This window comes from Rana temporaria, chromosome 9 (assembly GCF_905171775.1).
Source record: "Rana temporaria chromosome 9, aRanTem1.1, whole genome shotgun sequence".
NCBI lineage: Eukaryota > Metazoa > Chordata > Amphibia > Anura > Ranidae > Rana > Rana temporaria.
The window spans coordinates 37690878-37705788 of NC_053497.1; the positions used below are offsets into that span (position 1 = coordinate 37690878).

The window sequence follows — 14911 nt, forward strand, 5'->3', positions numbered from 1 at the left end:
ACGGAGAATATGGGAGATAGATCTATCCTATCATTAGATGCCACCAAGGCCTTTGATAGTCTGGAGTGGGACTATCTCTGGCATGCTCTGGAGAAGTTTGGGTTCGGTCCATCTATTATTAAATGGATAAAGTTATTGTATAATTCCCCAAAGGCCAAAATAAGAATAAATAATGAAGTTTCACAGGCGTTCGAATTGGAAAGGGGAACTAGACAGGGATGTCCATTGTCCCCCCTTCTCTTCGCACTCGCAATCGAGCCCTTGGCGATTGCTATTAGAACAAGACAGGAAATACAGGGGTTTCAGAGAGGATCAGAGGAGGAAAAAGTCGCACTTTATGCGGACGATATCCTTCTTTTCTTGGGCAATTCTACAACCTCCCTTAAAATGGCAGTCCAAACAGTAGAAGCGTTCGGTCGATTTTCGGGCCTTGCAATAAACTGGGAAAAGTCAACACTCTTACCAGTGGATCCGGTAAGCAATAATGATGGAATAGGAATTCCTCAATTAAAAACTGGGGAGAAGATGGAGTATCTAGGCATTGTGGTAACATGTAACCCAGAACAATTTATAAATAATAACTTAGTGCCACTTCTGGGTAAATTTAAACGTAAAGCGGAGATATGGGGACATTTGCCACTATCGGTGGCCGGCCGCAGCAATTTAATTAAAATGATATGGATGCCACAATTGCTCTATATACTCCACAACTCCCCAGTGTGGATCGACAATCGATGGTTTAAAAAGATAGAGACCCTATTTAGGACCCTAATTTGGAAAAAGGGAAAATCAAGGATCAGTCTCCGAAAGCTGCAATTACCAACAAACAGAGGAGGGCTAGCGGTCCCACACCCCTATAGTTACTACTTGGCGGCACAGCTGCAGCATTTGGGGGGGTGTAGTATAGAGGGGGGAGGAAACGCAAGCGGGAAAATGATGCTAAGAGGATCTCCCCACGGCTCGGTAATAGAGACTTTAGAGGCCAACTCCTTCTCGGTAAAAAACCCAAAAGTGAAGATGGTGGTAAGAATATGGCAAGCAGCAAAATTAGCTTTGGGCTTTAAAGGACTAACAGAATACTCCCCATTATGGGATAATAATAATCTGAAAGAAATCCTGGCCATGGGGAAACTAAAGGAATGGGACAAACGGGGGATAACCAGAGTGGTGCAATTGTATACAGGTTGCATTTTAAAACCCTTTTCAGAGCTAAGCAGGGAATATAGCATCCCAAACTCCATGTTTTTTACTTATTTACAGGTTAGACACGCACTACAAGCCCAATTTAAAGTACAGCCGATAAGATGGCAAAAGCTCACGCAACTTCAAAGGCTAATCAAGGTGGGGGTCCTGAAAGGTCTTATCTCAGAATTATATGAACAGATCAGCGATCAGTTAATAGGAAAAGAGAAGTTGAGTAGAAACAAGCAGAGATGGGAGGAGGATATTGGACCTTTAACGAACGACCAATGGGACAGGATATTGGAACTAGGGACAAGGGTCTCATTAGCCCCGTCACAACGGGTTTCCCACTTATTCCTCCTACACCGGGTCTACTATACCCCAAAGAAATTATATGGATTCGGATGGAAGCAGGATGATAAATGTCCCAGATGTCAAAATACAGGGGACCTCATCCACATGATGTGGAAATGCCCAAAATTGCATAGATATTGGGTAAAAATTTTGGACATTATAAATGCAACTTTTAATACAGCTCTGGAACTTGAAGCCAGGGTCTGTCTATTAGGATGCATCGAGGAGGGAATGGGACAGAGGGACACATTAGAAGCAGTTATAAGATGCCTGTTCCAGGCAAGGAAATTAATAGCACTAAAATGGCAAGCACAAAACCCACCCACAGCAGAGGAATGGTTGAATGTAATGAATAGCACAATTGGGAAGGAAAGGGGAACATGGATTAGAAGGGGAAACCTTAAAAAATTTAAGGCAATATGGGAGCACTGGTTATGTAAAATAGGACGCTCACTTTAAATTAAGGGAGAAAAAAAGAGAAAAAGGAAAAACAACCTAAGGGAAAGAATGAAATTAAAAAACGTGTATGCATTTTAAAAGTAAGATAGGAGAGAGGGAGGGAGGGGAGGGGTGGGTAGGGGGTGAAAAGACACGTTTAATTGTTTGCAATTAATCCTTTGTACGCACATAAAATGCACTAAGTATATAAAAAAAATTGAATCTGTAAACTTTTATGTATATTTGTATGGAAACAATAAAAAAAAGTATTGAATTAAAAAAAAGAAAAGTTCCATGCTTACAAGAGGATGCAGTTGGGGAAGCCCTGCTAAGGCTCTGAAGCAAGAGCGCTGTTTGCGGTGCAGAGAGTGGGGGCATGTTGTCTCCAAGTGCCCTTTGTCTCAGTCTCCAAGACAAGGTGACATGGCCAGACAAAGGTCTGCGACAATGTTTGGGAAACCTGATTTAAGTGCCAGAAGTGTCCAAAAAGCGGATCAGAAGTTTGAGAGGTATGTGGTTGCCCGTAGCAACGGTGGTGATGTCAAGTCTGCAGACCACGTGAGAAACGTATTGCCGACAGAGGATCGTGGCAAGCTGAAAGCAACAATGCATCAAGAATCGCAAAGTCGCTGCGTTTGGGAGAGTCAGCAAAGTACAGCTGGAAGAGTGCCATCTCCTTTAGCAACGAAAGATCAGATGTCAACCGGAAGAAGGAGCTACAGTGGAGATGTGGGGAGGCGTCCCACTAAAGAAATGTGCAAAAATGTACCATGCCTGGAATGTGGTCAGCTTGGGCATGGAATTTTTTCTTGTCCCAGATTATGGAACTTGGCTGGAGATATGGCTACTGGGCAGAAGTCTTTGTCTGCAAGCCCAGATCCTTGTGCAAGTGTGTTTGCAATCACCTCTGGCAACGGTGAGGAAATACCTGTTGTGCCTGAAGGGGGTGCTAAGGAGTCAGCAGTGGCTGCTGCAATTTCATCCCATGGCCACCAGGGGGAGTTGGCCAGTGAAAGACAACGTACTCAAATGAACATGGCAGTCCCTGTTACAGTGATCGGTAAGACTGTTGCTGGTAAATGCATGAAAAAGATTGACTATGTGAATGTGCACACTGGAGTTGCAGTGACCCCAAATGGGAGATCCACTGTCTGTGTGGAAAAGGACTTGCCTCGCTGCAGTGCCCTGTTCAGTGGGGAGGCAAGTGGTAAACTTGAATGTGACAGTGTGATGGGTAAAGCTGATAATATTGTGTTGGCTAAAGTTGATGGCCCAGCTGCTAATGGGCTAGTGCAGCTCACTAGAGATATAAATCTTGATATGAATACAGTTAAAGATGTGCTATCTGACCTAGCAACCGTGATTAAGGCCACAGAGGTGTCCCTAGAAACCCCCAGGGAGCTCTGCGTTTTGGAGCCGGAGGTTGCCTGGGACAGCTATGGTGCCATTCTGAAGGATAAGACGGTACCTGAACATGGTGATGACAAAATGTTAAATGCTAAAACTAATATGTTTGGAAACACTCATGATGGAAGTGTCTTAATGCTGTCTGGCAATGACAGGTGTGAAGGTGTTCATGTGTTTAATGACGCGCCATTAGAGCAAGGTGGTGAGAGTGTGGTATTGCAGCCTGCTCTGGTTAAAAATGTATTACCACAGTCTAGTTTAAACAAAAGTTGGCACAGAGATAACAGACTGGGACAGATGGGCAAAAAGCGTGTTGGCTTTGTTGGAAAAGGCCTCTGTTGGTAAAAGTGGAGCAGACATGATTTCTGCAGTGCCAGTTGAAGGACCTGCAGAGCAACTTATATGCAATGGTGCATTTGCTGCTGCAGATGATGTTGCTCACAAGATGGAAGCGCCAAGTAATGGCGAACGCACAGAAGAGGTCATGTCTGTGATCCACAAAGGTTCTAATGATGTGGTAATGGATGATGCTGTGCCAAATGAGCTGATGTTGGTGGAAGTGCCAGAGGGCACAGCAATAAGTGAACTGATTGTAGTCAAAGATCCAAATGTTGTGTTATGCGATGTTCAGCGGTCGGGACAGTTGCTGGCAGAGGATCTCATGCCAGTGGAGTTTGCGTGTACTGAAGCTGCCATAGATAACCACTCCGCTGGGTGCAGTTCCTCTCCAGACACTGCCCTGCCAAACATGGGTGAAATTAAATATGACAAATGCATTGATATTTCTGACCATGATGAAAAATGCAGCATGTTGGCGATTTTTGATGGTTTGGTTGCCATGGGTGACATCAAAAATAATGGTAGACCTGATGGTCTTGGTCAAGTTGATCTGGTTGTAGCAAACCCTGAAAATTGTAGTGAGACAGGGAATGATAGGTTTGACACAGAGGTAAAAAGTAAAGCAGAATTAGGCCCCCTACAGGTTCAGGAGGGTAATTCTGGAGAAGGTTTCCTGAGGTTTGAGGAACTTCTAGGATCTGAGAAGGATCCTGGTAAACAATGGTTGGAGGGAAATGGCCCAAAGCTTAGCAAGGTGTCACATCACTTAAAAACCTCAGAGTGGCGAGATAGTCAGGATGTCCTTCAGAGGGAGACTAGGATGAGGCCGCAGTTATATGAGGGTGTTAGTGATGAAACTGACAGCATGAAGCATGCAGTGTACATGGGGAAACAAGTGACGCCAAGTTTGGACAGTAAGGGGGTGCCCGTACATAGAGCTCAGAGAGGGACCAGTGTTGCCCCAATAAAAGAGCCCCCACTTATCGCTAAACAAGGGTTTAAAAATCTGATCCCTTACAAATTAAATAAACGGAAAGGGGGTGGTCTATCGGAAATTGAGGGAGCCCTTGGTAACCTTAATGGTATCGGACCCTCAAAGCTCAGAAATCGGCCTTGGGTGCAAAAAGGTGCCAAGAGTAGTAAACTCCCTACTGATAAGGTGGCTAGTGTAGGTCCAAGGGAAATGGGAAGGCAGCGCTTTTGGAAGCGTACACGTAAAAAGGCATGGGAGTGTCTTTGCAGACCCCGAGTAAATGTAGCAGGGGGACGTGGAGAAAGTCACCGGATGGGACAAGGTTTGGCCCATGTGGGGGGCAGCTTGCATGGTCATGCCAAAGTGAGGAGGTTGTACTGGTGTGTTCCGCCCTCTGGGTCGAAACAAGGGGGGGAGATATGTAGTAGTGTGGTACCCCAGGGGTGTGGTGACCCAGGATTCTCAACCAGGCAGGTTGAGGGGCTCCAGGGTATTTGCTGATTTGAGAGGAAACTGGCTTTTCAGTTTCCTCTGTATTTACTAAAATCCACTTTGGGACCTGGAGCCCGGGGATTTCGCAGAGATCCGGGTGGGATGAAATCCCCAGTCCTGAGTTCAGGCTTTAGAGCTGATCAGCACACTAATTGTGCAGGTGTATGTGGGCCTGATAGGAGACTCAGGACCAGTATTCTGGGCTCCACCCTCCCGAGGAGTCCAGGTGTGCACGGAAGTAGCTGGAGAGTGCAGTTGTGCACTGTGAAACCCAGAGACCTAAATCTGAGGTTGCTGACAGGCGTCAGGAGGGCTTTATGCTGAGCAGTGGTGCTACTGCTGAAGAGAGCCAGGTGGCTTGGCATTTCCTTTTGCATGTGTGAGCCAGGAGGCTGAAGTCATTATTTTGTTTGGCTTTTATTGACTTTTTTTATTGACTTTTATTTTTGCCTTTAATAAAAATGGGCTACCAGGCCCTTAAATATAGTTCTGGACTGGCGTGAATTGCTTAAAATCGCATATCCCACTTGAGCTATCAACCCCCAACCTTACAATACACACACACACATGTAATTGTTCACTTACATATTATAAAGGATGATGAATATTTCATTGGATACGTTTTAAAAGAATTGAAAATATACAGCACGCTGGGTTCCACAGCATGCGGTTGTGTGATCCAGACCTCCCCCTGAGACGCCATGTTACTTTGGTACATGGTGGATGTTCCCCGGTGTCAGATTTTTGGTTCTGGACAGGATACACCCCAATCCCAGGGGTTGTGACTGGAATAAGACCCTCCTCCAGATGGAACTGAGATTTATCTTCCAGTTAAATGCTACATTGCCTCCAGGCTTAAATGAGGCTATTTGCTTTAAACCTTTTCTGGAGGGCTTCTCCTCAGGTGGCATAGAAAAATGAGCCACTAATGTAAGTGTAATATTAATATCTGCTGGGTTGCCTTTTAATACCATTAAATCTTATATAACTTACAATTCATGATTAATGTATCTGCTTATGTAATCTTGCTATCTTCTAGTTGGGTCTTATTTAACATCTATGGGGTATGCCAGTCAACTTTATATTGAACACTCTTATTATTGATTAAACTGTTATGTAATATTTGGGTATTACTATCTCTTGCCTTTGCTTTATGCAGGTTTCCGAGATTATTTGCGGTGGTCGATCGAAGGGATTGCCCGGCACACAAAGCCGCCAGTTCTTCGAACCTGGGCGGCGCCAGAGACTCTGTTGGTTGACCTTCCATCCCCGTCCATACTCTCTATTATGCCACTCCTAGCGGATTTGCCTAGTCCGCAGCTGAGGCTTATTGTGTCTGTGGATGTGGTGTGCGTGACGCTGCCCCGACGCTATGACCTAGTGCATATGTGGTGGGGGCTTTGCCGCGCACACCAGGTCCAGGGGACTAACTAGGAGCTCCCTACTATTTTAGCTTCTTGCGGTCAGCTGTCTGCGATTACCTGCGATAGTTGATGCAGGGGACTTGATATAAATATAGAATAAATATAGAATATCTACACCTCTACATCAGCATTCCTTGTTAATTGTTATGGTGTGAGGTCATTTAATAAGTTTCACGTCCATATTACCTGCTTCAATGATATCGTGCAACACTACCCTATATTTTTTACTTTTTGTTTATAATAATATCCCATTTTTTTTTCAAATATTTTTTTCCTCAGTTTAGGCAGATACGTATTCTTCTACATATTTTTGTTAAAAAAAATCGCAATAAGCATTTATTGATTGGTTTGCGCAAAAGTTATAGCCCCTACAAAATTGGGGATAGATTTATGATTTATTTTTTATTTTTTTACTAGTAATGGTGGCGATCTGCGATTTTTTTTGTCAGGCCTGCGATATTGCGGCGGACATATCGGACACTTTTGACACAATTTTGGGACCATTCACATTTATACAGTGACCAGTGCTATAAAAATGCACTAATTACTGTATAAATGTGACTGGTAGGGAAGGGGTTAACACTAGGGGGTGAGGAAGGGGTTAAATGTATTCCCTGGGTGTGTTCTAACTGTGTGGGGGAAGGGGGGTGACTGGGGGAGGTGACCGATGCTGTGTCCCTATGTACAAGGGACACAGATCGGTCTCCTCTCCTCTGACAGCACGTGGAGCTCTGTGTTTACACACAGAGCTCCACGTCCCTGCTGTGTTACCGACGATCGCGTGTACCCGGCGGACATCGCGGCCGCCAGGTACACGCATCGGCTTCCCGGCGATGCGCCGGGACAGTTTTTACCCGCTGCGCGCCCCCCAGTGGCGCGCGCGGGTAATGTAAACAAAGGACGTCTAAAGACGTCCACTCGGCACTTCAGGTACGCGCTGCAGACGTCTTTTGTCTATAGCGCGGATCTGTAGTGGTTAATGACTCTATGCAACACTACCCTCTAGTGGACTCCCATAGATATGATCTCTACGGGTTTACTAAACCACTACCCATATGCTTGCATCCACCTTATTCAGGGTACTAATTAGGAGTTCCCTACTACTTTTTGTCTTTTGCAGTCAGCTGTTTTCAGTTAACTGTGATAGCTGATGGGAGGATCTTGCTATAAATACAGAGCACTCACACCTTCACACCAGCATTCTTTGCTGGGTTGGCAAGCTGTGATGTTGCTCCTGTCAAGTAAGTCTATATTACCTGCTTTAATGATATTATGCAACACTATTCTATAGCTCTTACGTTTACTAAACCAACACCTCTATGCTCAGATACTCCCTAGTTTGGATTTAGTTATTTAAACTTATTTGTTTATGTTATCCTCTATGAACAAATATAAAACAGAAACTATTGTTATATAGTGCATATATTTGATTTAGCCCCTTCCCTTTTTCCTTTTGTATATAATATTAATTTAACCACTTGACCACCGCCTCATGTCAAAAAGACGTCCTGTTTTTAAAGATGTATATCTCGGTAACGGCAGCAGCTGCTGCCACAACCGAGGTATGCATCTTTAGTGCCGACGGTCCTGTAAACGATAACGGCGGTCTCCATGGCGGATTCGCCGCGAGATCGCCGTTATCGGTGGCGGGAGAGGGCCCCCCCCTCCCGCCGCTCTCCCGCGCCTTCCGCCGCTTACCGTAGCCGTCGGTAGCGGCGGAGGAGATCGCGACCATCCGGCAGCTGAGCGGGGACGAGACTGAAGGAAAAATCTCCTTCGCCCGTCCCCATAGGCTCTGCTGGGTGGAAGTGACGTCAAAACGTCAGTCCCGCCCAGCGTCTTAAAGAAACATATTTTTTTTTTTTTTTTTTGCATTTAAGCCCAAATATGAGATCTGAGGTCTTTTTGACCCCAGATCTCATATTTAAGAGGACCTGTCATGCTTTTTTCTATTACAAGGGATGTTTACATTCCTTGTAATAGGAATAAAAGTGATATTATTTTTTTTTTTTTTTTTAGTGTAAAAAAATATAAAAATAAATAAGAAAACAAAAATTTTTTTTTTAAAAATGCCCCGTCCCGACGAGCTCGCACGCAGAAGCGAACGCATACGCGAGTAGCACCCGCATATGAAAACGGTGTTCAAACCACACAAGTGAGGTATCGCCGCGATCGTTAGAGCGAGAGCAATAATTCTAGCCCTAGACCTACTCTGTAGCTCAAAAAATGCAACCTGTAGAATTTTTTAAACGTCGCCTATCGAGATTTTTAAGGGTAAAAGTTTGACGCCATGCCACGAGCGGGTGCAATTTTTAAGTGTGTCATGTTGGGTATCATTTTACTTGGCGTAACATTATCTTTCACAATATATAAAAAAATTGGGCAAAAATTATTGTTGTCTTATTTTTTAATTCAAAAAAGTGATTTTTTTCCCAAAAAAAGTGCGCTTGTAAGACCGCTGCGCAAATACGGTGTGACAAAGTATTGCAATGACTGCCATTTTATTCCCTAGGATAAAAAAAATATATAATGTTTGGGAGTTCTGATTAATTTTCTAGCAAAAAAATTGTGATTTTTCACATGAAGGAGAGAAGTGCCAGAATAGGCCCGGTGGTCAAGTGGTTAAATAGCTCTATAAATTCTTAAAAAAAAATAAAAAATAAAAAAAAAATCCCTATAGTAATGTCATATCTTTTTCTATCCCTGTAGTAATTCAGTGTACTCTTTGACAGCGGACATTAGGTTTGTTGCGGATCTCATATAACCGTTTATTAACATATGAACTGCTATTTTACCAAATTATTACTCTATCTATATAATATGTACTATTTAGCCTTCCACTGGCATCTTGATCTTTGGAATAATTTCTCCCTGAAGGGATAAACATCCAAAACTTGCATTAATTGTACATCCGGATACCTTTTTTCGACTGGCAATGTGTGTGTGTGTGTGTGTGTGTGTGTTGGTTCTTCTTGTATTTACCTATATGGTGACAATCTTTGGAACTCTGTATTTTAATTTAATATTTAAACAATTTTTGATGAATATGTACAATGGTGAATAAAACCTTTTTTACTCTCAATATCCTGTATATTTTGAAATATTATTAGTGCCTTAAAAGTCCACCCAGGGGAACCCCCCGTTTTCTTTTCTCATATTTACTGGATGTGGCACAAGCACACACGTGCCATTCACCCTCCTTTAGTGCCAAGGCAAAATTACATTTCAAAAGAAAAAAAAAAATTGGATATTCCGACGACAATTGTGTGATGGAAGCGTTTTGTCGGATAATCCGACCGTCTTTATGCTCTATCGGACAATTGTTGTCAGAATTTCCAACAACAAATGTTGGATGTTCATGCTCTCAAATTTTCCGACAACAAATGTGTTCTGTCAGATTATCCGATCATGTGTACACAAGTCCGTCGGACTAAAGTCCAAAGTACAAACACACATTGCTCCGAACCAATGCTAACCATCAGACAACATTAGCAGAAACAGCCCAAAGGGTGGCGCTAAAGAGCTGAAAAGCAACGTAGTTTTGTGTATGTTGGCTGAAAAAGTTCTGCTGTCTGTATGCAGAACAAGCTCATGGACAATGCTCTTCAGACAAAATTCCATGGATTTGTCTGATAGAAGTCCGATGATGTGTACAAGGCTTAAGAGTTACCACCTAATCAATACCAAGCACATGACCATTGGATAAGCTCCACTCGGCTTGCAGAGATTCTTTAAATTCTTTGGAACATCTGTATAGCTGATTCTTCTATACAGACAATGGAATAATTATTATAACACTTTGTCTTACCCAAGCCTCGGAGAACAATTATAATATTACAGACAGCACTAATGTCTTCCGTCCTCACAGATCTGTCATCTAAACAATGAATCCAAATCTCTAGATTATATTTCCATTAAAACTGACCTCCATTAGGGATTGGACCAGCTTCCCTCTCCTTATCTGTAGGACATTGCCTACAATGGGCAGTGGTGTTGGTCCTGGTGGCAAGTCACGTCTCCGATACATGGCATTCCATGATGAGTAGAGGATACTGGAGATGATCAGAGCCAGGAGCACGGTGCTCATCCATGTGATGTCCATCTTGTACGGGAGCAGAATGTCAGACTACTCTACACTCAAATGACTGATCATAAAACCATTTCCTTTTCTTGGCACAGTGTGTACTGGTTGTGAAACTAATGAAAGGCTTACAGCCAAAGTCTCTTACGCACATCAGACTTTCTGCAGACAAAGCTTTTGACTTTTATCCAAAGGGTGTTGGCCGTGAACTTGTCTTGCATACAAACGGCAAAAAATTGCCAATAAACACAAAACAAAACTATGTGGTTTTTCAGCTCTTTAGCGCCACTCTTTGGGCAACTTCTGCTAATGTTGTTTTATGGTGAGCATTGCTTCCAAGCATGCGTGTTTGTACTTTGGACTTTTTTGCGACGAACTTGTTTACACACGATCGCATAATCCGACAACACACATTTGTTGGCGGACAATTTTAAAGCATGCTATCCGACATTTGTTGGTGGGGAGTCCAACAAAAATTGTCTGATGGAGCATACAAACGGTTGGATTATCCGGCAACAGCCTGTCATCCCACAATTCCCGTTGGATTATCCGATCGTGTGTACGAGGCTTTTTACTTTCAGCGTCTAAAATGATTAACTATTGCACGACGCAACATGTCTACAGTTACAGAGCACACATACAGGTGAAACTCGTAAAATTCGAATATCGTGCAAAAGTTAATAATATTTCACTAATGCAACTTAAAAAGGTGAACGTAATATATGAGATAGACTCATTACATGCAAAGCAAGATAGTTCAAGCTGTGATTTGTCATAATTGTGATGATTATGGCTTACAGCTCATGAAAGCCCCAAATCCATAATCTCATAAAATTAGAATATTACATGCAAAACGAGGATTGTACATAGAACACTATCGAGCCTCTGAAAAGTATAAGCATGCATATGTACTCAGTACTTGGTTTGGGCCCCTTTTGCAGCAATTACCCCCTCAAAGCGGCGTGGCATGGAAGCTATCAGCCTGTGGCACTGCTGAGATGTTATGGAAGACCAGGATGCTTCAATAGCGGCCTTCAGCTCTTCTGTATTGTTCGGTCTCATGTCTCTCATCTTTCTCTTGGCAATGCCCCATAGATTCTCTATGGGGTTCAGGTCAGGTGAATTTGCTGGCCAATCAAGCACAGTAATCCCACAGTCATTGAACCAGGTTTTGGTGCTTTTGGCAGTGTGGGAGGTGCCAAGTCCTGCTGGAAAATGAAGTCGGCATCCCAATAGAGCTCGTCTGCAGAAGGAAGCATGAAGTGCTCCAAAATCTCCTGGGAGACGACTGCGGTGACCCCGGACTTACTGAAGCACAGTGGACCGACACCAGCAGATGACACGAATCCCCAAAGCAACACAGACTGTGGAAACTTCCCACTGGACTTCAAGCATCTTGCAGTGGGTGCCCCTTAATTCTTCCTCCATACTCCGGCTCCTTGGTTTCCAAAAGAGATGCAAAGTTTGCTCTCATCAGAAAAGAGGACTTTGGACCACTGAGCAACAGACCGGGTCTGTTTTTCTTTAGCCCAGGTAAGACGCTTCTGACATCGTTTGTTGTTCAGGAGGCTTGACAGGAGGAATACGACATTTGAAGCCCATGTCCGGCATCCGTCTGTGTGTGGTGGCTCTTGATGCACTGACTCCAGCCTTAGTCCACTCCTTGTGAAAGTCCCCAACACTTTGAATGGCCTTTCCTGACAATCCTCTCCAGGCTGTGGTCATCCCTGCTGCTAGTGCACCTTTTTTCTTCTACACTTTTCTTTTCCACATAACTTTCTAATAATGTGCTTTGATACAGCACTTTTGGGAACATCCAATTTCTTTTGCAATTACCTTTTTGAGGCTTTTCCTCCTTATGGAGGGTGTCAATGATGGTTTTCTGCACAACTGTCAGGTCAGCAGTCTTTCCCATGATTGTAATTCCTACTAAACCAGACTGAGAGATCAAAAGTTTAGGAATCCTTTGCAGGTGTTATGGCCTAATTAGGTGATTAGAGTGGGACACGTTGACCCTAGAATATTGCACCTTTTTACAATATTCTAATTTTCTGAGATTGTGGATTTGGGCTTTTTATGAGCTGTACAAATCACGGCTTGAACTATCTCATATATTAGTTTCACCTTTTAAGTTGCATTAGTAAAATAAATAAACTTTTGCACGATATTCAAATTTTTCGAGTTTCACCTGTACTTCCTCTATTGTCCTGGCTGTCAGAAAAATAACCAACAACTTTTCTGTAATTGGTGCTATAGAGTAAAATTTGCGGTCACTGAATCAAAATCTGGTGCATCTGTTCATAGAAACTAATCAGCTTCCAGGTTTTATTATCAAAGCTTCAGGCTGGGTTCACACTACTACACTACTTTCATCCTACTTTGCTCTGTGTTCAATGTTTCCCTATGAGAGCGTCTTGTAGTGTCCTACACAAGTCGGTCCGACTTTGAAAATGCTCCCTGTACTACTTTTGGTCCTACATTGATCCTACTTCAGGCCCATTGAATATCATTGAAGTCGGACCAAAGTAGTATCCTGTTCATGAAAGTAGGATGGATGTAGGACCAGTGTAGGATAAATGTAGGACCAATGTAGCAGAGCAAAGTAGGATGAAAGTAGTGTAGTAGTGTGAACCCAGCCTGAGGCAAAGCATTTTGTCCCCATGTTGATGAGGACAAGGGCCTCTTCCCGACAACCCTGGCCATAGGTTGTCGTGGTCTGCGGGTGGGGAGCTTATCGGAATCCGGACCCCACCCTATGTGAGTATGGGGTACATGGTACCCCTACCCATTCACCTGGAGGAAAAAAGTGTCAAGGGAAAAAAAAACACACTACACAGGTTTTTAAAGTCATTTATTAGGCAGCTCCAGGGGTCTTCTTCCAACTTCTCCGCTCTTTTCTTCTGCTCTCCGGTGTTGTCTCCGCGCTCTCTGGTTCTTCTCCGGTGCCTTCTACTGGGCTCCTCCGCTATCTTCTTCCTGCTCTTTGAGTAGCGATGGCCAGGTCTTCTGCGTCTTCTTCCCTCTTCTCTTCTTCCGACATGACACTCTTTCCCGCTGTAATGCCGTGTGTGCGGTGCGCAACGATTTACATAGGCCTCTTATGACGTCGCAGTCCCATCATACTCGGGGTGGTGAGGACATGGGGGGCAGGATGACCACGCCCCATGCCTATATAAATCATTGCACACGGCTTTACAGCGGGAGAGAGAGAGTTGTGTCAACATCGGAAGAAAAGAAGAGGGAAGAAGACGACGGAGAAGACCGGGCCACCGCTACTAAAAGAGCTGGAAGAAGATAGCGTAGGAGCCCGGCAGAAGGTAGAAGGCACCGGAGAGTGGGAGATGACACCGGAGAGCGGAAGAAGAGAGCGGAGAAGTTGGAAGAAGACCCCCGAAGTTGGAAGAAGACCCCCGGAGCTGCCTAATAAATTACTTTTAAAAACCTGTGTATTGTATTTTTTTTTCTTTGACACTTTATTCCTTCAGGTGAATGGGTAGGGGTACGATGAACCCCATACCAGGCCCGGACTGGGACAAAAAAATAGGCCCGGGCATTTTGGATTAAGCAGCCCATGACATGCTAACCGACACCTCCGGCAGAGAACATAGGGGAGGTGGAGAGCATGCAGGGAGGTGGAGAGCACAGGGAGGGTGGTGGAGAGCACTGGGGGGTGGCAGAGACCATGGGGAGAGGTGGAGAGCACTGGGGGGTGGCAGAGAGCACTGGGGGGTGGCAGAGAGCACTGGGGGGGGTGACGTGGCAGAGAGCACTGGGGGGAAGGTTGAGAGCACTGGGGGGGTGGCGTGGCAGAGAGCACTGGGGGAGGTGGAGAGCACTAAGGGAGGTGGAGAGCACTGGTGGGAAGGTTGAGAGCACTGCGGGGATTGGCAGAGAGCACTGCGGGGATTGGCAGAGAGCACTGCGGGGATTGGCAGAGAGCACTGCAGGGGTGGAGGAGAGCACTGCAGGGATGGAGGAGAGCACTGCGGGGGTGGAGGAGAGCCCTGGTTGGAGGTTGAGAGCACTGAGGGGTGGCAGAGAGCATGGAGGGAGGTGGAGAACACTGGGGGGTGACAGAGAACCCTGAGGGGAGGTTGAGAGCACTGGGGAGTGGTAAAGAGCACTGGGGGGGTGGCAGAGAGCACTGGGGGGGTGGCAGAGAGCACTGGGGGGGTGGCAGAGAGCACTGGGGGGGTGGCAGAGAGCACGGGGGGGGTGGCA

General features: G+C 44.8%; 1 protein-coding gene across 2 annotated transcripts in view; it reads right to left on the reverse strand.

Annotated features, from left to right (window-relative positions):
- The window catches only part of LOC120913327 (cytochrome P450 2G1-like), a 79884-nt gene extending 69137 nt beyond the window's left edge, over window positions 1–10747 (reverse strand). The window contains exon 1 of one of the 2 annotated variants that reach the window (XM_040323196.1): window positions 10535–10747. In XM_040323196.1, the coding sequence (XP_040179130.1) occupies window positions 10535–10711 (177 nt within the window). In that variant the 5' untranslated portion in view covers window positions 10712–10747. The remainder of the gene's footprint in view (window positions 1–10534) is intronic. The other variant, XM_040323198.1, reaches the window with a different exon arrangement.
- Between the last annotated feature and the right edge of the window lie 4164 nt (window positions 10748–14911).